This window comes from Tachypleus tridentatus, chromosome 9 (assembly GCF_004210375.1).
Source record: "Tachypleus tridentatus isolate NWPU-2018 chromosome 9, ASM421037v1, whole genome shotgun sequence".
Lineage (NCBI taxonomy): Eukaryota > Metazoa > Arthropoda > Merostomata > Xiphosura > Limulidae > Tachypleus > Tachypleus tridentatus.
The window spans coordinates 117,590,798-117,617,234 of record NC_134833.1 but is presented as its reverse complement, the minus strand read 5'-3'; the positions used below and the strand labels follow the sequence as shown (position 1 = coordinate 117,617,234).

The following is a 26,437-nucleotide window of genomic DNA, read 5'->3' as shown; positions in this document are numbered from 1 at the left end:
TCATGAATATGTAAGACCAAGGTGTATAACATTAAAACATCATAATTCTTTTTCTTAGCTATCTTTTTTTCCTTTGAAAAATTATCATTTTTGTTGAAGGTACAATGCTTTGACTCATCTGTTCTGTTATACAAGGGTACAATTTTTCAAGTTCTGGCCATTTCGCTTTCTTATATCTGAATTGCATTTGCAGCCTTGAGCTAACTGTAATTGTTCTTCTTGCTCACGTCAAGGAAGAATTTTTTTCCAGTTGGTGGTGGGCCTCAAAACACTTTCAGCTGCCCTATTATCATGTTCCTTTACATACTTTATGACATCTAGCTTAAATTTTATATTGTAACAATGTTTTTTTTAGCTTTGACATGGTGTTTCACTTGATATATTTTTTATATTCCTTAAAATAATGACTTTTGTGTCACATAAGGCTCATTATGTCCCCATCTTTTTTCAGAATACAAAGAATGAACTTGCCAGGCCAGTAAACGACCATGATGCACTTCACACCATTAACTTGCTCACCTTCTGATTGAAGATGGCCTAGGAAGGTTGAAACGTTGTTCTCTCCTTTACCGTAAGTGTTAATACCCATACCAGCCGTTCTGAGATGCATAAGCTTATTAATGTTTGCTCTGACATGAAGCCACAGAGATATATACAATAGCATAACCCCCCTTTCTTGCTCTGTGTTGATGGTGATGCCTATAGGTCTCTCAGCAGCCATCATGGTGTGTACACACTCCTCATATTTTGAACTCTCATTAGAAGCCTGTATAGATTTTTGTGCTCACAATTACAGTTAGTTTCTAAACTTGTATGTTTTGATTGTGTTCTTTATGGATATGAATTTAATATTGTTAGTACAATGTCTTATTTAAGCCCCCGTAACAGAATGCTCTTCTACAGTCATTTACATAACCCACTTTCTTTAGCCTGTGAGAGAAAGAAAACAAGCTCAGGGAAGTGTAATGGTTGATTGAGCCAGTTTGTAGACCTTGCTATACAAATTTCTTTTAAAATCTGGTTAGAGTAATGTAAGCTTACAAGTTATTAAAATAGTTGGTTCAAAGTACACTTTTATGCAAACAGTTTTTAATAGGTTGTAGTGTAGATTTAGTTATACTTACATTATCAACAGTAATTGATTACACTTCATTATTTTCTAGAGTCATTTGCTTGCTAGATTGTTTGGATCATTTTAAAATATTGAAAAGTAAATTGTGATAAATACAAATTAGATATGGCCCTCATTTAAATGTATGGTTTTGTGATGAAGAACTTATCCTTCCATGTACATTTTTATTCTTCACTGCAGGTAAGCCTAATAGTCATAGCTTAATTCATATAGGTTTCAGTGGTATTGTTTTATTATGCCTACTTTAAAACACATTTTTTTAATTAATTGGTAACATATTGATAATCAGAAAATCACACAAGAGTGTGAAAATATTCGATACCTTAGGAAGAACTGTTAGACTTTATGTAGATAGACTGGCATATAGTTAATGTTAAGTTTTAATTTTAGTCAAATTGACCACATTTTGTATCTTACATTTATATTGTAATAGTACGAGCACAGTTTCACAAGCAAAAACTATGGTAGTGTAATTTCATTGCAGTTGTAAGCTATAATATACTATCTCATCATTGTTGGTGTGTTGTGATGAGTTGTGACAAATAATTTCATGACAAAGATCATATGATGCTAAGATTTCATGATGTATATCTTCATTAGATAACAAAGTTATAGTGTGGTAAAATATGATCTTAACTTTTAAACCCCTAGCTGTGTTCTGCTAAACTATGATTATATTATGGTGATCGTTGAACGACAATTTTGTACTGTGATAGCTTTGTTGTACAACATTGATACGATGGTCGTAATATTAGTCATGTTGTACAATCACAATACTAAGCATAAAACTTTTGTCACTAGTAGCCTGTGATAGTATGGTTTTTATAATGATAAACCATGATAACATTACATGTTTTTTTAGTAAAACAATAACTAAGTTTTAATATCTAATTACAAAATAATTCTTCCACAAGTAAGTAAGTAATTTGGCATCTGTAAGTCTCATACTTTTCCACTTTATTATTTTGTGTTATTGAGCTTGATATGTGTTTACACACACCCATACATGTATAGATGTAAAGTTTAAAATTACTTTATGCAAATATAGAATTTAATAAACCACTATTGTCATTTTGAACTTATTGCTGATGATCTGAATGTCAATAATGTTCACACTTCTTTTTGCAGTATGTTGGTCAAATGCAGTTAATTCTATTTTTGCCAGTCTTCATGAGTGTTTCCACCATCACTGGATTTGCAACACTGTAGTTATATACTTGCTCAGTACACCATTGTTATGATATTATGTAGTGAGTGATTCATTAAAGAATTAAATGTTTGTAGTTAAAGTAAAATTTCACTTTAGGATATAATTCATCTAACATTTAGTAAATGTAGAAGTAGAGAAATATAACTTGATCTTGCTTGTTCTTACTTTTATGCCATTTATAGGTATTTTGTAGTTATGTAATTACTCACTGTCATTATTCAGGGTAGTAGGGATCTTTAGATCCATTACCTTTATTTTAGTTGTATGGGAAGTAATTGTGCTCTGAGAAAAGTCACTTTTACCAATCAGATGACAAATTTTCCACCTGGCCAGTATTTGAGAGATTTTAGTTTTGAAGCTGTTGCTGAAGAGTTTTTAAAAAACTGGAAAGCAATAGATTAGTGCTACAGAGTGACCCATAATAGTATATTATTGTGTGTTTGGCATACATATGATTATGTATTAGTTACTGAATAAAATGTATGAATAGAAATACTTTTCCTGTGAAGAGGATGGGAACAATTCTAGAAATTGTATGGTGGGTAAGTGTCACATTTTAGATTTTCTTTGTAAAAATTAGCAGCAATTACTTAATCTTTGAGAGATTGAGTTCTCAACATGAGATGCTGGAGTGTAACATCATAGATGAAGAGAAAGTAGTCATGCTGTTTTGAAGTAACAGTACTCATAGGTATGCATGTTACAGAGTATCATGGAGCGATACTCCATGAAAAGTTCTTATGATTGGTTTGTGTATATGTATGCTACATGCTATTTTTCTGAGATTCACTATTCTAATTATTATTTTGTCATTAATTCATTGAAGTTGAAAGTGATCTAGAATGATTTTTGAAGATGATGGGTGTGTCATATATTAAGTTTGTCTTTCATGAATTGTGGAAAATGTTTGGGGTTTCAGTGAAATAAGCATGTTTTGGATGTATTAAGGTCAATCTGCAACTTGCTGTGATCCTATTTATTGAATCTTATACTCTGTTAGCTGCACATGAGGAGTTACAAGATGTACTCTCTACCACTTAATAACATATTGTGATGCATGAAGTAGCAACAGGAGAGGCTCACATAGTCACTGATAAATACTGTGTAAATTAATAGGCTTAATACTGCATCAGATTTGGACGGCTGAGATAGTAGGTTGTTGGTGGAAACTTTAGCAATGCAGTCTGAAAGGAAACTTGAAATTAATTAAGTATACCTTTGGTATGTTGTAAGTGCATAGGTTGTACTTAATTGAGTTGTGTCAAATGTTTCATTTACATCTAAGGATGCTGGAATTGTTGCGTGATTACAGTTGGAAATGTGGTTTCTCCAAGTCTTATCAGGTGATCTCCTGTTTCTCTGCATTTTTCATACATTTTGTATTTCATTGATTATATTGTCCACCTCTTGTAGTCACATTAGTCATGTTATGATAATTCTTTCCAGATGATGCTTATGCAAGTAGTAAGGCTTAGAGAGAGAAAGTTGTTTTGGTCTTGGGAGTTGGGGCTTTTTTTTAAGTAGTAAGATCGTTGATTTCCATATTGTTCGGTTGCAGAAATATTGTGCAGAGACTAAAAATGTTTTGGAAATAGTTAAGGTGGTGCATTCTTGAACACTTGGTTTGATATTCTGTCTTTATCTTGGACACTATTGTTATATTTCTTCTGGTTAATATTTGTGATAGCTTCTGGTATAGTTATGTCAACCTTAAATAGTTTATATTGTTTATAGCTAACACCTACTTGGATGTTTATGTATGAAAATGCAAAAAGATTAAATTGAGATATAATTTTTGTTTCTGTGTATGATCTCTCGTAGGTAGTCTGCACCAAGCTCGTAGATTGAGATAATGCTGTTCAATGTTACAGATGTATGTTAAAAAGACTGTCATGGACAGAATAGTATTTTTACATGTTGCAGTAATAATCACATTTGTATTGAATTGTTTATGGGTATGTTAACATGACATTTCTGTGATTGAGACATGCTGACTGTTGTGATCTTGCAGCATCATTATAGGACCTTTGTGGTGTTGATTGTATCTTTTGTACCAGCATGATGTTCCTTGTAGCAAAGGTAGTACGTTGACATACTGGAGGCATGTCATGTGCTGGAATTGGTTCATTCACTTGAATGCTTAGTTTTAGTGAAGTTATTAATTGATACTGAGTGTTTCCTCTTTATGAGGGAGTGTAGGGTGTGCATCAGGTGCTGTTTCTTGGGTTATCTCATTGGTTGAATGTTTAATGTTTTAAAATTTGATAATTGAATTGTAAATTAAATGCATATTGATTTTATTTGGGTATTTTTCTCCCAAAGAGTTAGACTCTGTAGATAGACACAAGTTAAGTTTTAATTTTAGTCAAATTGATCATATTTGGTATTCCACATTTAATTTTCATAAAGGAGCACAGTTTCACAAGCAAACTATGGTAGTGTAATCTAAGAGTAGATGTCAGGTATAATATACTATTTCATGATTGTTGCTGTGTTGTGATGAGTTATGGTTGAGTGTAATTTCACGATAAAGGTCATATGATGCTGAGATTTGGTGATGGACACCTTCATTAAAATGACTATATGATAGTAAGCTACGGAATACAGATATAAGTGATAATAAGTATAGAACAACAAAGCAAAACATTTTAAATAAAAGGTGTAAAAATACCCTTTATATACATATCTCAAAGAAATAATCTTATTTGATAATATTAAATGATTATCGGGATTGAAACCGGATGTGTTGACAATGCTCATTATCATATTCTGGGCTCAGTGTCGGAACATCTGAAACAATAGTATTAATGCATCACAAAGCACCAACACTAGCGTGAAAAGGGTTAATGATAGAAATATCATGCTCAGGTGGATGCCACCAGGTTAAATGGTTTCTTACTGTATGATAAGAAATATGTTTGTAACATATTCAGTAAATGTACTATGTTAAATGAAGATGCTCTATTCTAATGTGCTAAGTTACACTGAATGTAAAATTTTACATATGATGGTTTTTCTAAGAAGTGCACCACGTTAGACTGAGATTGCCTGTACAGTACGTTTTCCCTAATGCACAACACCCTTTTTCTGGCTTGCTCTGGTGATTGGCTTCTTTGTGTCACGTTTTAAGTTAATAAATACTGATTATTCTACCTGAATTATAAAATAGGTGTACCATAAAATAAATGAATAAATAACTTGATGAACATTTTACACAGTAGAATGAATTTAAACTTCTGCATAATAATATATTATGAAACAGCTAATTAAGTTATGTAATCGTGAAGTTTAATACCTCTCATACACGGTCGGATTTGATGAAATGTCAATATATACACATTGTGAGATTTTGTCTACATGTTTACACTGATAAATTATTATTTAAAAGTTTTTCTTTAATTAGCTTCAATAGTCTTTGAATGCCTTATGAAAATTTCCAAGGAACTAATAGCTAAACTACAAGTAAATTGAAGCTAGTAAAATTATGCCATTAGATATTGGATTTGTGTAATTTATACGTCTTTTTTCTTGTGTCTGTTTGTTTTTGGAATTTTGCACAAAGCTACTCGAGGACTATCTGTGCTAGCCATCCCTAATTTAGCAGTGTAAGACGAGAGGGAAGGCAGCTAGTCATCATCACCCACCGCCAACTCTTGAACTACACTTTTACCAACGAATAGTGGAATTGACCATCATATTATAACGCCCCTACGGCTGAAAGGGCGAGTATGTTTGGCGCGACTGTGATGCTAACTAATTTATAAATAGTTCATGGGTTTTTTGATGAACTAACAATGAAAACGGACTAGTTGTGGATTAGTTATGTATTGCAAAATACTGGGTGACTTTTTTGTGTTAAATTTCTGGCATGGCCCTTCACATGTAGTTTACTTTTCTTTAGGTCATTTATGGGTCACAATGCTGTATTTTTATGATCTCGTCACCCGATTCAGTATACATAGTTCATTCCTATGACGTTGTTTTAATGACAGCTGAGTTTGACATGATTACTGTAACGTAGTGTTGTTTTGGGTGGCTTCTGTTCAACATGTTTCTGCCTTTCCTTGTGCAAGACCCAGTGTCATTTTGAATCTCGTTTTCTTGAATTTACGTTTTCCACCCCAGTCTGTTACAATTACCCTCAGTACCACTGTTTGCCATGTTTTTTGGTAATACATGGTTTTTCTTTCTTCCTTCTCAGGATTCCTGGGCACTCTAATGTATATCTGTAGCAACCAGCAACCATTGTCCTGTTATTCCAATGATATTGTACATGCTCCACATGGGATTTACTGCAGTTAGTGTGCCAATTGTGGAATGGTATTTATACACTTGGGACTGAGCTTCCACACGTAATGGCCACTGGTTTGCTATTGCCATTTCCAAACAGGTGTCAGATGGTATTTTTTGTCAGCTTCTTCTCTAAAATATTCAGGTGCAATGGTTGAACACTTTGAAGAGGTCTTTCCTTCATCCTCACGAATATTTTGTACATCTGGGTGTTTTCTTCAACATCTATACCACTTATGCTCTACCTTTTCCTCTCAGACTTTATTCTATGGCACTGGCTTTTCTGACTGTCCTGTCTGCTCCCTTCCTTCTTACTAGTGACATTCTATAGCCTTTGGGGAGTGTTCATTTCTGATATCTTTCAAACCTTTTGGCAAGGCTTCTTCCTAGCCTGTTGAAATTGGTTGCCTCATTTTCTCCAGCTACAGGTGGTCCCTTCCAATCCTCTTTTCTTCAGTCCCAACCTGCTACATAAATCCAGTCAGTGGTGCTCCATTTTTTGTGAAGTCTGTGACTAGATTTTCCAGTTACTTTTGCAGAGTAACTTCACATTTAACCTGTTCTATGTTGCCCTTCTTTAGCCATCCATATATATAAATGGAGCATATTTTCTCCTGAGCACTGACTTGAGGGTACTGGGCTTTTCATCCAACAGTTGCCTCATGAGTGTCTCATATGTCTGTTTCAGAGGGCTTCTCCAATCTTCTTGATGTTGAGTGTTGGCTACCATTATCTCATACCTTCACTTTTAACTGTCTCTGCATGGTCTTCACTTCCTCTGTTCTTTCCATGTTCATCCATTTTCTTTCTTCTCCATTGACCACCAAGGCATCCATTGCTCCCAGTCTGAGATATTATCATGGGTCTTCCTGCCCTCACATTATATTCATTTGCACCTCTGTTCTCTGTTTGTATGTTCCTTGTTTCACCTCTATTTGATGGCATATTTTCTCCTAACATCTTGTAATTATTGTAGGTTAGATAATTTTCTCCACAAGTTTATCATGTCCTTACCATTTCTTATTCCTTTTCCAGATCATACTTTCCTTCCTACAGCCTCTGTGGTTCGTGATGTTCAGGTCTCCTTTATCCTATCTGCCTGTCCTTAGCTTTTCATTTCTGCCCTCCTCCTGAACTGCGTGGACTCCTCTGTCTTGCCAGTACCCTCCATTATGTTGCTTGCTTGGTTGCTTTCAGGGTCTTCATTCCCATCTGTTTCACCCTTTGCAACCTTTCTGTTCTCATGATCCTTTCCAAGTTAGCCCAACCACTTGGGTGCCTCTCCTCAGATGTACTGATATTTTCCTTTCAGTTTTTGATGATTATGGGGGGATATGTCTGTGATTCCCTTATACTGGTCCCTCCTCAAATTCATTGTGGGATTCAAGCTAATATTGTGAGAAGAGGGAGAGTATTGTGTTTGAAGTTAAAATTTTCCTAAATGAAAATATGTTTCTGATAGATACTTCCTTGCTCACTCTTTCCACCTTTTATTTCAACTATCTTCCAGTGTTTTTGTCTTCTGCTAAACTTTGCAAGAATAGTTTGACAGTAGCCCATATGGGGAGTTACGTGCATTGCATGATAGTAGTACTCTCATATTGGTGGAGAAGTTATACATAGTGATTTACATGACAGACATGTTGGAACTTTGGATTCTAATAGAGGGAGGGTTGAAGACTTGTTGTATGCATTGAAAAACAAAATGAGAAAAGCTAATCTTGTGAGAGGAGATAAGTTCCTGCTGTGAATATCATTTTCATTTTGAAAAATTGTAACTTTCATTTTTTCATAACATTTATTAGAATTCTGACTTCCTAAATATGCTTATTTCCCAAAATTCACATTAAATCAAAATAGTGTAAAGGCTCAAACCATCCACCTTTGGTGTTCTGCCACCCTTCTTCCTCCCTGTTAGTATTTTAGTTTGTAACTATTGTTTCTCGAAAGTGAGGATTGTACTAGAACAGTAGAGTGAACAACCTGCACTATTATAAGCAGCATAGTATAATTTGTGAGGTTAGTTACATGATATTCACATGTTCTGAAATGATACAAAAGTAAAGAGGTATAACAGACTGCTGTGCTATTAACAAAATAAATAGTAATGCTCAGAGAGCATATTGAAGTTGAGTAAGAGGAGATAAGAACCTACTGGAATTCCTTTTCCTTGTAGGAAAATGTTAACAAGCCATCAGAGAAGTGTTGAACTTTTCTGGCTCATGCTTGCTAGTTTTTTAAAAATAATATTTTATGGTCACCCACTGCATTGTCTCCAGTAAAAGACTTTATCTTGCTGGTGGTCCAATGGGGTTTCCATGCTGTGGATTTTCCCCTCCCCTTTTTTCTTTTAGTAGACAACAGGAGAGTTACCACTTACCAGTGTCCACTTAATGAGGTGGTGGACAATTGAGAATCCTCACCAGTTGGGTTGAGCACATATAGTGAGAATTGGAATGGTGGTGACACTTTCAGTGTGGTAAAGGTCCCTCACAAAGTACACCCCAGAACTAATCTGCCCTCCTGTTGCAGCTATAGCCTGTTCAATACAGTTGAGGCATGCACACATGATGCAGTCTTTCTGCTTTTTAATGACACTATATATATTGGCCTGTTAACTGCTTATGTGCAGGTGCTTGGATAGTCATGATATCATTCTGTTTGTCCTGGTAATACATTGTGTTCATTTGCCTTTCCTCCCCTTATGTTGAAGAGTATATCTTGGACAAGATGAGATGTTGTCTTCCACTTGTGTGCTCCTATGGAGTCCTTGCCATCACATGATACATTTCATGGATTTATTTTTGGGCAACTTTAGAAGGAAGGTCCTCTAGGTAATTTCTTGTGCTTGTCTCTCAACTATTTCAACATGGGAATTTAGCATTTTCGTGTGCATAACTGAGTTGTCTCAAAAGTTAGTATTTTCCTTATATGTAGTTCTATCAAACACATAAATTTAGGTGAATGTTATCTCAAGTCTAGTGGTATACAAATCTCATATGCAAAGATGCGAGGTCGATAGCATTCTGTATGTGGAGTTAAGTATGTATCAGGAATGTATCTTCAGGTAAGAAAAATGTTAACTTCATATGGACATCAATTTGGAAAAGTGGACGAGTTTCCATTTCACCTGGAACTTCAGTTCTTGTGTGTGTGCAAGCAAAAGTCTTACCTTTGAGTTTCTGGAAGTGATGTGTGTAAATAATTTCAACCATACTTATATGATAATGCTGAGCATAGTATGGTAGTTAATATGCTGGTCTGTGGAACTGAGATTCTGTGTTTTTATTTTGTTTTTGCAAAAGAAAAGAGTATTTTGCCATGCTTATAACATAGAACTAAGCATGTGTGTGACACTGAAAACATAAGTAGTAAAGAGATTCTTGTTTGTAGTTAAGAAAGAATTATTCTTACAGATTTATTAAGAAAGCTTTCAACGACCATTCATAGACTGAAAACATAATGAAGGAATAAAAACAATGATATGTTTCAATTACATTTCAAACCTGAAGAACCAAATATACAAGTTTTATGAACACCTACAATTAATGTTCACTCATGACAAACTAAAGCTTTCAGGAACCTTCTTTGTGAAACTTAAGAAACAGATACACATTGTCTAACAAGATTCTTAATTGTTCTTGTAACAAGCAAAGTGAAAAAATAATTTACATTAGACAGATTTTAAAATAGGCCAAAATGCTCAGAGGTCTAAAAGACTTAAAACTAGCTGTTGATGAATGTGTTCAGTACTGTAAACAGCTTTGTAAGCTGGAAGAATTAGAATATACTAGATAAAGCCTAGCATTTAAAAATAATCATTCACATACAAAATGGATTTGAATAAAAATTGCAAAACATGTATATATTCAACTAGATTCCTGTCAAGGTAATATAATATCAGGGTGTTTAAGAGTTAAATCAAAGAAGCTTAAGTCCAGACCTGACATTAAAACTTGGATAAAAGAGCTCACCATCGCAGAAGGATATCAGTGAAACATCAGATTAATTCTCCTATATGATAAAGGAACAAATTTGAAGGCCATCAGAAACTTAATAAAACAGCAGTTCTTAAGATAATTTTATATAAGATTTAATTACTTTAAAATTAAAGAGTGGCATGAAAATTTTATAAGAATAACTACATAACATTTATTGTATTTAATATTTTAAATGAAATAGAACATGTTGTATGATGCATTATCATAAGGGTTTTTCAATGAATCTATGAAAAACATATATTTTTAAAATGCCCCTGTTTTATTAGGTATTATTGTTACTATAAAAATATGATAAAAAACAGAAGTTCATGGAAAAAGGTAAAAATCTTCACTGTTATACTGAACACAACCTGATACTTTTTGGAAAATATAAGAAAACTATTGTGATTTCAATAATATTGTGACTTTATGAATGGTTCAGTTGGGAATATCAGTTTTTTTGTCAAATTGATTATGCAGAAAATCTATAAAAACATATATTTCTAGCCAATAAGATTATAAAAACCCTGCGGTTTCCTGCTACAGCTTACCTTTCTTTAAAATAGACTTTGTTTTCTTGCTTATTTAGTTTATTTGTTTATGTTTACTTTTTAGGAAGATTATTGACAGAAGAAAGTAATGAAATGAAAATACCAAACTTCTCCAGTTTTGATCTGTATCAGCCCTTGTGGTCAGAGCATGAAGACAGGCAATGCCATTTGTTGTTTAACATAAAAATCTTTTATGAAAAGGGTCCTCCAACAACAGAAGATATAAGTAATTATTAGTGGAGATCATATTAATTATTATAATGTACAAAGAAAATTATGTGCTTAACAATACATTTTGAAATAAGACTTGTGTATACTTTACACATTTTATGATGTATAAAACTGATTAACAAACCTGTGAAGGTAGTAAGAAGCTACTTTTTTTTATCAAGATGATGATGGACATTTTGCTCAATACCAGAGTTTATTAAACCTGCTAGGCTTCAATATACAGAAAAGTTGTAGGAACACTATTATATCGGTTGTTTAAGAAGTGACAAGATGGAAGGTGTGTAATACACTAGGTGATAGAAAATTGCATGTTGTTGTAATTCCAGTTGTGAAAAAGGGAGTTGGAAAGTTTAACATGTGAATGATAATGGTTTAAGTGCTTTTATTACTTTGGTTTGTATGCATACACACATTATTTTCTTTTTGTTATACATTTTTTGTAAAAATATTGTAAGATAATCATACCTTTATATTCCTTTGATGTTGAATAGTGTAAAAAATGGGGTTATTATGAGCCATAATGTTGGTCCTTAAAGAATATTTGTTTATTTATTTTTCAAATATTTTTTTTGCACTTCATTAGTTTTAAATTTAAAGAGGTTTCTATAAAATAAACGTTGATGTAATCATTTATGTAAAATAAATGATGAGTATGTCTTGAAGTATGGATATTTCATGTAAAGTAAATTTTATGAAATTGAATATGTATCTATAATTTGAACAAATAGAATTAATCATTTTATGCTCACCTGAAGGAGGTTCCCAAGCCTTTGACACTCAAAGAACATCATATACAGAACAAGCAAAGAAAACTATCTTCTATTTATGCTCTTGAATAGTAAAGACTTATTCCTCTTTTACTTATACTAACACTTAATGATTCCATTCTAAAATAACTGTATTTGAATTATAATAATCTTGTCTTCAGTGTACTTATACCAATACTTGACATTTCAACACTTTAGTAATTGTACTGCATGTGGGTTATCATCAGTTGAATTATAAATTGGATAGGAATAACCTTAACATTGATATGAAAGAATAGATTTTGATGTAATAGTTGATCAGTCTCTAAAACCATCCGAGGAATGTACTGTTGCAATAGGATTTTAGGTTGTTACTTTAAAAATATTAAATAAAAATCGAAAGAAGCTATAATTTCATTGTACAGGCCACTAGTTATGCCACATTTGAAACATTGTACTGGGCTCCTAAGGAAAGACATTGAATTGTTGGAAAGGGTTTAGAGATGGGATGCTGGAATAGTGCCTGAAATGGAGGGGTTTTCATATGAGGAAAGGCTTAAAACTGTCAACTTGTTTCATTTTGAAAACAAGAAGAGTTAGAAGGTGTCTGATTGAGGTGTTTAAGATTCTAAAAAGAATTGATGATGTTGATGCATCATCATTTTTATATTTAACAGTGAGAATAGTATAAGTAGGGGACACAAGAATAAATTTTGGCAACATTGGAATCATCTTCAGTTCAAATAATTTTATTTTTTCTAAAAGGGTTGGTTGCCTTTGAAAGGTGTTACTTTTACCTTGGTTTATTTATCAATAGACCTTTATTTTTTTGTCAGTGTAATGTTGTTCTTGTTTTCCTTTCATATAGCAACAGCATTCTTCATTGGATCTTGTCAAGGTATCAAAATAATTTTGAATTCTGAACTAAATATCACTAATTTGTGTCATGTTTTAAACTTTATAGCTGGGTTCCTACCTTTACCCATCACAATTGGGTGTTCAATCATTTAAATTTTAAACGTCATCTAATGGTTGGCTCCATGTAACTTTTTGGTTACTATTGTTAGCTGACAAACATTTGATATTTTTTGTGGCAGAATTCTTGCTCTTTGATCCAAAAAAAAAAGAACAAAAAAGAAGCTGTAATCCACATTTGAAGTTTTAGGTATTTCTAATTCAGTATGAGGTGAAAGTAGACAGATAAGCTTTCATGGTTTGTTTTTCATATGTAAAGCTTCTTACATGCATAACATAATAATATTGGTAAAAGCTGATTTTGGATCCATTTTAATTCTTTGGGGATGAAGTACTTATGGTAATGTAAGAAATTTATATCTTAACTGAATTCGTAAAAATAATTATTTGTAAAACTATACAACACATTCAAAATTTCTTTCATTCTTTGTTTAAGATAGTCTGCACAGCAAAACTTGCAAATGTTGTATATCAAAACACACATGGATGATGATGTTGAAGTTCAGCAGTTGTTTGCTGTTGAGGTAATAAAGAAATTGTAACACTTGTTTCCATTCACTGAAGATGGCAAAAGTATGAGCAATATACTTTAGATAAGATAACATTTGAAAAATGTACCTAGAATAGTCTTTTAGCAATTGTTTTGCATTAAAACAGAGAAATGATTGGACCAGAGAAAGAGTCAGTCTTGACTTCTCAGCTACTTTACTGTCATCATTATAGTTTTGTAAAATTGTAAATAGGATAGCTTGATGGCAGGAATATACTTGGTATACAAGATTTGTGCTCAAATGTACAATCTTTACAAAAGAATATTATTGTGAAGGCACTGAATGGTAACTATAGCACATTAAACTATTATGAAGTTTTAAGAAAAATATTTAAAATGACTTTTGTTGTTTAATACAATTTATCAAGAAATGTGACCAAATAACTTGCAAGTTTATGAAGATATATACATAGATATATTGGAAACTATTTGCCCAATTTGATTATTCTGTTTGAGTACTTCAGGAATTCCTAAATTACTCCAGGTGACTCTTATTCCTGTATTTCAAATACATAATTTGTTTTACCTTATACCTTTTATGCTTTAACAGGTGTATTTGAAATTAATTTTCTTTGGGCTTAGTAGGAGCAAAGTTTATCCTAGCAAACTGTTTGAACCGTTAACTTATGTTTAAATTTAATATAATAATTAATTTAAAAAGTTTCATTGTTACAGTTAACTATTATTGCTTTACAAATCTCCTCCCCAGCATACATGCGTTATATGTCACAATACCAGTAATTATATTACATCTTTAAGCAACAATATTACAAACTGACTTATTTCAATGGTATATGTATAATGGGATAATCGTCACACAAGCTATAACTGAATTATTAGTACATTATAGCAGTGTAAAAGAACTGAAGGCAAGTCTGCAAGCTTTAACGAATGGAAATGTTCTGAAATTGACCGTTCGATGTACTAGCCCTTAAGAAGCTGCAAAGTCGAAACGTCTGATTGAAATAAAGTAGTTTCTTCCTGAAGTAACGTCGAGTCTAGTTCTGGAGTCTTAGAACGTCGTTTCTTTCCTTGCGTTATCATCTAAATGTGAAAGAAAGACCCGTTATGGCTACCTTCAAAATGCTATAGATTAGAGACAATCCCTTATTCATACGAATATAAATTATTCCAGAAAATGACTTAAGTAATGTTTTGTTGCACACGCGTCTCTGCTTTTCTCTTTATGTAAATATTTAGCGTTTTAATACTTTGTTCGACATCCACAGATCTGTTATCAATTTGTGCTGTACCTAAAGTATATGTAAAAAGAAATAGGCTTTATTGACTTTTTAAGCGTAACGCTGACCTCTGCCTAGTGCAGGTACCGAAATTCGATTTTCAGCGTTATAATCTCTTGCTTTTAGACCTTCCGCTGAGCCACTTGGAAGGGGAGGAGTAAATATTTTATGTTATTGCACACAAATAAACAAATGCAAGACTTAAATCAACAGCGGAAACTTAATGTAGTAGTCTTCCAATACATGTATAAGATTAGTGTATACTGCACTGCACCAGAACTATAAGTATCTTCACAACTGTACCTATTCTAACGCTCATATACTTAAGAGACAAAAAATCACGCTTCATTTAATTGGTAGCCTTCAATAATTCATCGTTACTGTTTTATCGGCTGAATCCATGTCAAATTCAGCACTACAATGAGCCACGAAATACATCAGGTTGAATCACACGTTACAATTATACGTATTTTAAAGTCTCACCAAGACACTGCTAAACATTCTTCTGGACGAAGTAAATAACATTATCTAGAAAGAAACAGATCTTATCTCATAATGAAAAAAAAGCAAAATTATACATTGGTGGAAAGTCTATGTAAGTAGTAATTACAATGGACGCTCCACATTACCTATACATCTTTGTAACCGTCTTGAAGCTTTGCGGAAATTAAAATCTTAGTCTTGACTAGTAAATCTAAGGTTCAGGTAATTACCGGAACTTTAGCAGTGAAAACTAACTGTTCAGCACTACACAGCTAGCCACTGCCTGTGCTTAACATGTGTTATCGTTTTTCAGATTATTTAAGACTGTTATTAATTACTTCTTTCTGCTTCTTAGTACCGTAAATAGTCATATTTTTAACAGCATTTTTAGCCTATTCAATAAGTGTACTATGTTAAATGAAGATGTTCTATTCTAGAAATGTGCCAAGTTATACTGAATGTAAAGTTTTATATATCATGCTATATCTAACAAGTGAACCACGTTAGACTAAGATCGCCTATGCAGAACGTTTACCCTAATGCAGAAAGCCTTTGTTTTGGCTTGCTCTGGTGACTAGCTTCCTTATTCAGGGTTTTAATTATTAAATACTGATAATTGCACCTGAATTATAAAGTTGGTTGCTCATGAAAATATCTGTACCCAAGAAGAAAATAATAGATAAAATGACGAACATTTCACACAATAGAACGAATTTTAAACATGTGTGCAGTAACATATCTAGCAACTAATTAGGTTATTATGTAATAATGAAATATCATATCTCTCCCACATGGTTCGATTTAATGAAATATCAATTTATACACAATGTTAGATTTTCGCTACACGTTTACACAAACAAATTATTATTTAAAAGTGTTTTTTTTTTCAGTATACTTGAGTAGGCATTGAATGCCTTATGAATAACTCCAAGGAAAGAATAGCTAGAATACACATAAAATGAAGCTAGTAAAATTACGAAATTAGATATTGGATTAGTGTAGATTATATCTATTCTTCTTGCGTTAGACAAATTAACTGAAATAATACCCTAAGACCAATCTTATAATTTAAAAGTTTCACAAGCCTGAATTTCTTGGAGCTTGAGTAACAGGGGATTTAATATATTTTATTTGGACGCTGGACAAATGGTTATGCAAGAGGATACCTGAAACAAGATGATGTTTAGAAATTACCCAACATTGTAAGTTTTGCAAATCGCTACAGCTGGCGCTGCATTCACAATATTCAGTTTTTTAATACATACAACCATCCATATTTTACCTACACTTTAAATGTGACTTAATGAAAGTTCAAAAAACACTTTTCTAAGTTAGGTCTCACGTTTGAAATATGTTTATGCAGGTGATCTTTTAATTCATACACAAAAGGTTAAATTTATAGGCAATTGTTAATTTGAAAGCGCATACAAATTAGAAATGGTTTATGGGATTTTTTAGAAACTAACAACAAAAGCGAACCAGTTGTGGTTTAGTTATGTGTTGCAAAATGCCAGTTGATTTTGAAAAAACATCTGTTTGTATCGAATATTCATTTGAGTGCTTTTTTTACTTATTTAAAGGTTTGGTCAGGTACATACAAACACAAATAAACCATCTGCTATAATCCCATGGTTATAAATTGTTTTTACAAAATTCAACTATTTGAAACACTGGTTTACTATACCATCTGTTAGATTTGGCATATGTTTTTGAATAACAGTTTTTACATAAAATGTTTTACAGAGATCTACAAAAACCGATAATGTCAAAGGGTAGATAGTTGATAATTATAAATACTCTTAACTTCACCTCCACTCCAGCAGTCTTCTCAAGCGACGTGTAAAACGGCCATGTAAGTTATTTTACTGGAACGCATTTCCACTTTGTACATGAGAAATATATTTACCTAATCATATAATCGTTTTCCTTCATATTTTTTTTCTCTTCCTGTAGGATGTTGTTGACGGTGTTGTGGTTATTATTTTTGAACATTCATAATGTTCAGATGGATGAGTTCTTGACTGTTTCCTCAGATATGCTCGACAAGTACATTCGAGGAAATGACATCATGCATAAAATATCGGAAGGTTTCAAGGAAGACAAGGTATCAGTTGACAAAGAATTTGGTGATCAGGCCTTACTTTTATCGACAGAAACGAAGAACGATGTTGAAACAAACTACACCTTCACTCCTTCTCCTGATATCCTGAACGACACAGACTTAGGCAATTTTATTATAAGCAAAGTTTTGACAGATTCCAAGTTACTTGATGAAGCTATTGATAAAGCTCTTAAAGACCTCAAAGAAATGAAATCACATATCAGAAAACCAATAATAGAAAGTAAGTGATCTGTATAACTAACAATCACATTAGCTTAGAAGTTTATTTACTTTTTACAAGCTTCACCATCAATATTAATTAATTTTAATTATCTAGTAATCATAATTTTCTAATATAAACCACTTTAATCGAGCAAATAGGAGCAAAACAACCCCAATTAAATCTCTTTGGGAAACATGATCATTAACTATGCTATGGAATTTTTTAATCAATCAATAAATGCAGATATTTTCATGTGTAGTCTACTAGTATATAACAATTATTAATGGAGATTTAAGGATAGATATACATATTTAAGAATATATTAATGGATATTTAAAATTTCTGCATTCCGTATTTTCACGGGTAATATGAATATTTTACTTTTTCATATTTTATTATTCAATGTAATATTACATATTTACTAATATCTGGTCTGGCATGGCCTAGCGCGTTAAGGCGTGCGCTTCGTAATCTGAGGGTCGCGGGTTCGCGCCCGCGTCGCGCTAAATATGCTCGCCCTCCAAGCCGTGGGGTGTATAATGTGACGGTCAATCCCACTATTCCTTGGTAAAAGAGTAGCCCAAGAGTTGGCGGTGGGTGGTGATGACTAGCTGCCTTCCCTCTAGTCTTACACTGCTAAATTATGGACGGCTAGCACAGATTGCCCTCGAGTAGCTTTGTGTGAAATTCCCAAACAAACAAAAAAAACTTTAATATCTTGCGTAACTAATTTCTTAATATTGAAAAAATGTTATTGAAGAAAATCATGTTAAATGATCTTTGAATTCGGTTTTAATGAAGTAAATCTCTTTACAGAAGTAGGTAGAAAGTCTTCTTTCACAATGCTCAGCTATGACAACCTACCACTACCGAATGCTAGGAGATAGCAGGGTGTCAAAGATGGTTGAAAAGCTAGAATATTTGAAGAAACAACAAAGGTTTCTGGCTGAAAAGTAAGATTTTATCTTCCACATTTTACGTATTCTAGAAAACAAGCAAAAAACAAAAAAACATAAAAGGAGTATTTAGAAAAATTACATTAAATTCCACCTTAATGTCTTGAATAATGATACACATGTGTGTTTTAAAAATATATTTGCCAGTAAATATACTTTATTATGGTAATCTAGATGTGTAATTATGTATGTAATTATGTATGACTGAACGGCTGGTATGGATATTAACACCTTTATTGATAAGCAGAGAACCACGTTTTGACTTTCCTAGGTCATATTCAAAGTAACAAGAAAGAAAAGAAGTAATTGTTTAGAATTATTATTTTTGAGTAAAAACCTTTATACTTGTTACAAGAGTAAATGTTTTATTGATAGATAGAAAATGAATTTGTCTACAGGTATTTCTGAACCAAGAAAAGCAAAATCTGGAAACGACTTACCGAATCCACGACTGGTATCAACTACAATTCACATCAATAGGAACAAAGAAGCATCTTTCACACACTTTTTGATGTTGTGGGGTCAATTTATGGACCACGACAGTGCCCTCGCTCCTTTTAACAGCGCCCCAGAAGAAGAAGTGATACTTGCAGGTAGATCTCTATTTTATTTGTTCTTTTTTCCTGTTTATATATTTACATAGACGTAAAATCACGTAAGATACTATGATTTTAAATTTTTCTTACAATCAGAAAAGCTGGTAGAGTATGCCACTTTATGTTTGAGGACAGCTCGAAACTTTAAGGAGTGTTAAATAGATACCTTATCAAATTCACAATTTTCATTTTTACTGTTCTAACAGAAACAGACCATGTTTTTAATCGAAGTATTCTGCATTTTTTCTGATTCAAATAGTGTAGAATAATTATACAGAAAAAACCAACAACACAATAAACAAGTAAACATTAAATCAAAGGAAAATAATCAACTGTTAGCATATAATCAAACACTCCAAAGAAACTATGGATATCGTTCAAACTTAATCTCAATCATCACCTTAGGATATATATCATTAACTAGAAGGAATATGGGGATACCTTCTCTCGTCAATTAATTACCAAAGCAAAAATAAATTAATCTTTTACTTTTTAATGTTTTATTGTAAGAGAAATTGCATCATTTAACTTATTATGTTTATAACAAAAAATTGTTATATAACTGAGTTTTTCCATACCTTGATATGTGTTTTAGCCTTTGATAATATCCGGGAAGAGTTAGTCGTTTGAATAATTTTGTGAACACTAATAAAACACATGAGGAACCTCTACTAATAATTGCATTTAACATTTTCATTTTATCCGTCAAGATGGAGGTGAAGGTGTGGACTGCTGCGATTCAGAGACTAGAAATGACACACGATGTCTTCCGATCGAAATTCCTCAAAATGATGAATTCTTTAGTCGATTTAATGAAAGATGTATGAATTTTCGATGATCTGCTAGCTGTCCAAAATGCAAACTTGGTAAGGTCATTAGCTAATAACATGAGAAGATCTTAGTGAGTAAGAAAATTTATATCTATAGAGAAAAAATGTGATTCAGCGATTATAATTGTTCAACATAAGTCTTTTGACATTTGTGTTTGATATAAGCCTGAAAACGTGGATTCTCTTATTTACAGTTTCTTAAATGATTTTTAAAATTTAACTATTTAAGCTAATTTAATACATCATGGACATTTTAAATGTATTAAATATTTCAGAGTGATTCTTTATAATACACCTTCAAATAATATTCAACATAATACAATGTTTGGTGATTAATGAATATTGCTAGAATATTTCTTTTTTTCATCAGCTAGGATTTTTTTTTTCATCGTTATAAGTATTTTTATGTAAGGCAAAGTGGTTCAATATTAAGTGAAAAATTGTCGCAGATGCAAATATTTTCCTTGTTTAATTGTTGTGATATAGTGACCAATTTTTATACAATTTTTTTGAGGGCGTTATTTATCCTTCATCCAAACGTTTTAGTTAGTATTTAGTTTGAAACAGTGAGTATTAGTTTCTCCTTATGATCGACTATGGTAACTTGATAGCATCTGCTTTTGATTTTTTTTTGTGTGTTTCCAAATATAATAAAGATAAACATTTTAACTGTTGTCCCCTTATTTCGGTTTTGGGAAACGTTGAACATTGATTTCTTAAAAATATAAAATAAAAAAATGAATAGTTTCCTATAAGCTTATCCCACTTCCCCTGTGGTTATAAAGGCTACGTTGACTTTTGCATGACATCTAATTCTTCAAAAAAGTGTTTTGAAAGACATCAATTAAATATAAACCTTTCCCAATACTAATAATCAGTGATGTCGAGAAACCCACTTGTTGAGGTGTAGATGGCCTTACACATGAGTTGTTTAGGAAATGTTACATGACCCAAATTTATTTTAAATATTTAAAGTTATGAAAATATGTTAAAAAATTTCAGCAACACTCCACGAGGGCTATCTGTGTTAGCTGTCTCTAATTAAGCATTGTAAATCTAGAGATAAGTCTGTTAGTCATTACCACCTACCGCCAACTCTTTGGCTTTTACTTTACTAACGAATAGTGGAATTAATCGGTTCATTATAACGTCCATTCAACAATTTCCGATGGGAATAGGATTTAAGCCTGAAATTATCAAATTAGGAATCGAGTTCCATGACCACCTTGTAATGTCGGGCGCACTTATGAGAGAGAATTAAACTAAAACAAATCAATTGATAGAGTTTTTTTTACAGAAATATTCGAGTAAAATAGTATTTTAATTGATGTTTTACAAATATCTTGTGTTGAAATCTTAGTTCATATTAGTTTTATTGTAGGAATTTGCTATAAAAGAATGTATTTTAACCGCCTTTCATTTGCCAGGTTTGATGAGGTTTCAAAAAGATTCGAAAAGAAATATCCTTTTACCACGATCTCGAAACGCCAGAAACGATTTGTGTAGTGACCCAGGAAACAGGTTATTTTGCTTTTGAAACAGGTAATCAATAAAAAATTGATTTTAATGTATAATAAAAACCATTAATGAATTCATTAATGTGTGAAATTAATTAATTTCACATGTGTATGTGAAATCAGGTATGACCAACTATATGATCATAAATAATTTTATATTGTTCAAAACTTACAAAAAACTTAATTTTTATGTGTTAAAAAGGTTGTAAGATGATATCAGCTGGAGGAAAATTGCATCTCGGACAACTGCCTCCCGCAGTCATATCTTCATATACGAATCTAACTGACTAAAATGGGAAAAGTAACTTGTTTTATATTAACAGAATAATGAATTATATAAAACTGTTCAACCCTGTCGAACTGACAAATGTTTACTATGCATCTCACAAAGGTTTAGTGACTGACCTTTAAATGTTAATTAAATTATAATTGTTCATATTCAACATTTTGTTACAATCAACAAAATTTAACATGAAACCTTTGCTATTTTCTTCCTAAACATGAACTTACGTTATATAATTTTTCGTATTTGGGGATTTTTTCGTTTTATAAAATAGAAACAGTTGTTATGTTACCGTTAGAACATGTTTACTCAAACGCAAGTCCGATCAGGAGTATTCAGTTCTATGTATTTTCCAACCAAAGGTTTTCCTCACTAATGTGTACATTAAAGTTGTAATATATTACATCAAAATAGAGAGAGTTTGAGCTGTTCATGTTGCACGATTAGTAACCAAAGAGTGTAACCGCTACAGTTTCATTGAAGATTACTTAATCAAAATAATGTATTTAAATAGCCTAATCAATCATCGCTTGCACCAACTAAATTTTCCATGCCTATTTTTGTTCAAACGGTATTACCGAAAATGTATTTCTGGTTCTCCAGGAGATCGTCGCTTGAATGAACATCCAGCCTTGACAGCTGTACAAACTGTATTTATCAGAGAACATAACAGAATTGCAAGAGAACTCAGAAGATTGAACCCATGTTGGAATGATGAGAGGCTGTTTCAAGAAGCCAGGTTCAGCTTATATTGTTTAGAAGCTGTTCATCAATGCAAACAACCATGATAGATCATAGCTAAATATTAACTAATAATGAAGAGACAAAAGTTAATATATTTTTCTTATTGTAGTATACAAATTCAGGAGAACAGAAATATTATTGTAAGAAAATATTTATTCATAAAATTTTACCATAGCTGTAAAACATATTTTTCTACTGTAATCATAACAGTTCCAAAGGGCTGGTCATTTCTAAAATTAATTATTTTGTTTGCTTCCGGTTAAGTACAAAGCTGCACAATGTGTTCTGCTCACATAAGAATCAAAACGCGGTTTTTGGCACTGTGAGTCGACAGACGTGCCGATATGCCACAAGGGTGCAGATTAATGCTAATTCCAAATGATAATATAACAAGTAATCAGAATAATAACTAATATACAATTAGAATAAAACAAATAAAACGTATATTAAACGTTTAACCAATACTATTAATTAATTTACAGTTGAAGATATAATGAACGGTCTTGTTTTACATTTTAATTATGTTACGAAATATCTTTATAATAAAAATTACATTATTTTATTTATTCCAGTGTGTCACTTTTATTTTTTAAGATTATTCAGTTGTTTAAATTATTGTTTATTCATTCTGCTTATGTTTAATTGTTATTGTTGTTTCTTTAGGAGGATCATGATTGCTGAGATCCAAATGATTACATACAATGAATTTCTAAGTCTTGTCATTGGTCCCAGCTACTATAATAACTTTTTATTAAGAACTCTCCGAAATGGTTTCTACACTGCATACAACCGTAACGTCAATCCTGGTATGATTAATGAATTTACCTCAGCATGCTTTCGATTCGGCCATTCCACATCTCAAAGTTCTTTCATAGAAATTCAATCTTCTGGAAATCGTACAAATTTCAAGTTGCGAAACAATTTTTTCCACCCATTTGATCTCTACAATGGACAAACAGAACTTGTGAGAGGGCTTGCTGATCAGTTGGCTCAAAAATCTGATAACTTTATCGTTGAAGATTTGACTAACCACCTGTACCGCAGGAGAGGAGAAAAGTTCGGACTAGATCTTATGGCTATCAATATTCAAAGAGGCAGAGACCACGGAATTCGACCTTATGTAGATTACCTTCGAGCTATATTTAATTTTAGTGTTACATCTTTTTCAGATCTAAATAATCTAATGCCTAAGCAAGTACTGCAGAAGTTTGAACAAATTTACGAGTACGTAATTATTGTTATAGTTGATCGATTGTAATCATAAATATGAAGTTTTTGTTTACCCGCTATTTGCAAAGCTATTAACAAGTAATCGAACTCCAGAATTTAACGTCAGAAGCCCCTTAAAGTCCTAAGTCTAAAATTTAATTTTCAACGAGTATTTAATTATGAAACATTTTCGTTAGATATTAATATATTTTTCCATTTCTATAATGTTTACTTTTAAATACTCATTTATAAACAATTATTGAAAGGTGAATAATTTTATAAGTTTATTTTTCTTTGCGTTTGTCTTTTATATTATCACATTTCTAAATCATATTGTACGAACAAGAAACGTATTTTGTTTGTAAACAGTATTTATTTGAAACATTTCTAATTCTTCTTTCAGGTCCGTTGAAGATATTGACTTTTCTCAGGCAGTATTTCGGAGAGACCAGTTTCAGATGGTATCGTCGGACCTACCTGTGGTTTTATTATTGCCTTACAGTACAACAGATTAAGATTTGGAGATAGATACTTTTGATGTGTATGGAGAAGCTGGTTCTTTCACACCTGGTATGTTCAATCTTTTTTCGTACATCTCATACAGTTAAAGTTGTTTATTTACTTACAGGTATTGTATGTGAAATATCCTTTCACAACGTTTAAAGTGGTTAACACAAAACGAAACGCTCTTGTTGCGTTGTAATATATTCCCAATGATTTAGGCCTAGCATGGCCTGGTGGTTATGGCACTCGACTCGTAATCCGAGGGTCGCAGGTCCGAATCTCTGCCACACTAAACATGCTCGCTCTTTCAGCCGTGGAGGCGTTATAATGTGGCGCTCAATCCCACTATTCGTTGATAAAAGTGTTGCCCAAGAGTTGGCGGTGGGTGGTAATGACTAGCTGCCTTCCTTCTTGTCTTACACTTAAATTAGGGACGGCTAGTGCAGATAGCCCTAGTGTAGTTTTGCGCGAAATTCAAACCCAACTAAACCCAGTGATTTGAAACTTCAATACAACACGGAACTGTTATCTTTCTTTAATTATGTTTTGTCAAGCATGCACAGTGTAGTTTTGAAGTTGTTTGGTACGTGTGAAATAATAAATAATGTTTTAATAAATCACAATTTTAGAAATGTTTGTAACATAAAATAGAAAAATATTATTAGCATTATATTATTATTCAATTGATCTTTACACAGCCCAGTTGAGAGAAATCCGAGAGGTAACTTTGTCCACAATTTTGTGTGAGAACAGTGACGAAGTGTATGAACTACAACAATGGATCTTCCGACCAGTTTCTGAGAAGTGAGTTAGAAAACTATCTTCTATTTTTATTAGTTTGTAAAACTTAATAACAGCTACATTGGTGATGTTCTCGTAATGGAATACTAATAAATTATTTATTATTTTCTTAATTAATTAATCTGAAAGTTTTTATTTGCTTTTGTAAAGGTGTGAAAACAAAACCGTTCAGTTAAAAATTTTTAATGATGTTTATAACATGTAAGGTAGTATAACAGAAGGAAAAATGTATAAAAATTACTATATTTTTTTAACTCGTGTATATTTGGCAAAACAACTAACTTTGAAAACAATTCGGATTAAAGTGCTTGTTTTCATTTTGTTTGTCCCTAAACTAGTTTGGAAAGCAAACATTTTATAATTACTGTATTGAAAACATTTTGATAAATAATTATCAGTTGTGAAACCGGATTTTTTTTGGTCAGAATCAATGATATTACAGTTATTTAAAATCTCGTCTTAATTTGTGGAGCTCGAAATTTGAGGTTTGCGGAACGTTATATTAAATACTTTCCATGATTGTTTATTTTAGCAATCCATCTTTGAAATGCTCGTCTCGAAGATCCTTTAACTTCATACCATGGCATGATGCTTGTAAGTTATATTATCAGTATTGATTTTACTGTTTTAAACGTTTATACCTGATGTTATAATAGTTTCTAATAATACAGAACAATGTTATTAAAAATCCCGGAATAATAGGTGCAGGTCTGTTTCTTACTATAATAAGTTAAGAGACACACAATTAATATATAAATGATCGATCTTGAAAAGATCGACCTTACTATTCTGTAAAACCAATTCGATAAGTAATATACAGTCGTTATTTAAAACGTTGTATATAATTTGTGTACAGCTTATTATAGCAGCTAGCTTCTCAAATAAACCTATGGTACCTTATCTTCAACAAAAAAGGATAAAACAGGATCAGGTTTGCTGGAGGAGATTTTGTGGTAGTGATATTGTCTCACGTCGATACCCAAATCTAGAAGGCGACAGCTTTTTGCTCCAATAATACATTTTATAAGTACCTTAATTTTAAACAATTAAGCTTACATGTGTTTTTTTTACGACATAAACGTGTTGTAATTTCTAGTTGAAAAAATGAAAATTGTCTAGTTTGAAACTTTATTTTATCTATGAGACTGCCATCTTGTGTTAACTAAATAAAATAGCACACTAGATACTTTCCTACTTCTTCGTATTTATATTATACCATGACGAAACTGTTCCATTTTTTTTTCAAATAGCATGAATTTTGACATGTGACATGTAAAGAAATAA

At 32.2% G+C, this 26,437-nt stretch overlaps 2 protein-coding genes and 2 long non-coding RNA genes across 4 annotated transcripts in view; all 4 read left to right on the top strand.

The window, feature by feature from the left end:
• LOC143226168 (uncharacterized) overlaps positions 1 to 12,171 on the top strand; it is a 30,404-nt gene extending 18,233 nt beyond the window's left edge. Inside the window, exon 5 of the long non-coding RNA XR_013014409.1 lies at positions 11,228 to 12,171. This is a non-coding gene — a long non-coding RNA (uncharacterized LOC143226168). The remainder of the gene's footprint in view (positions 1 to 11,227) is intronic.
• Positions 12,172 to 16,980: 4,809 nt separating this feature from the next.
• On the top strand, positions 16,981 to 21,629 carry LOC143227463 (uncharacterized). The gene is made up of 5 exons (XM_076458908.1): positions 16,981 to 17,241; positions 17,343 to 17,731; positions 19,068 to 19,262; positions 19,976 to 20,131; positions 21,523 to 21,629. Coding segments are annotated over exons 1-4 (714 nt in total). The 5' UTR covers positions 16,981 to 17,239; the 3' UTR covers positions 20,104 to 20,131; positions 21,523 to 21,629.
• A 757-nt stretch (positions 21,630 to 22,386) lies between these two features.
• Positions 22,387 to 24,276, top strand: LOC143227462 (heme peroxidase 2-like; the record flags this gene model as incomplete). The annotated part of the gene is made up of 3 exons (XM_076458907.1): positions 22,387 to 22,634; positions 23,303 to 23,863; positions 24,252 to 24,276. Coding segments are annotated over exons 1-3 (825 nt in total), but the record flags the coding sequence as incomplete, so codon positions are not given.
• On the top strand, positions 24,277 to 25,753 carry LOC143226170 (uncharacterized). The gene is made up of 3 exons (XR_013014411.1): positions 24,277 to 24,418; positions 25,051 to 25,156; positions 25,686 to 25,753. It is a non-coding gene; the product is annotated as an uncharacterized LOC143226170 (long non-coding RNA).
• Positions 25,754 to 26,437: the final 684 nt, after the last annotated feature.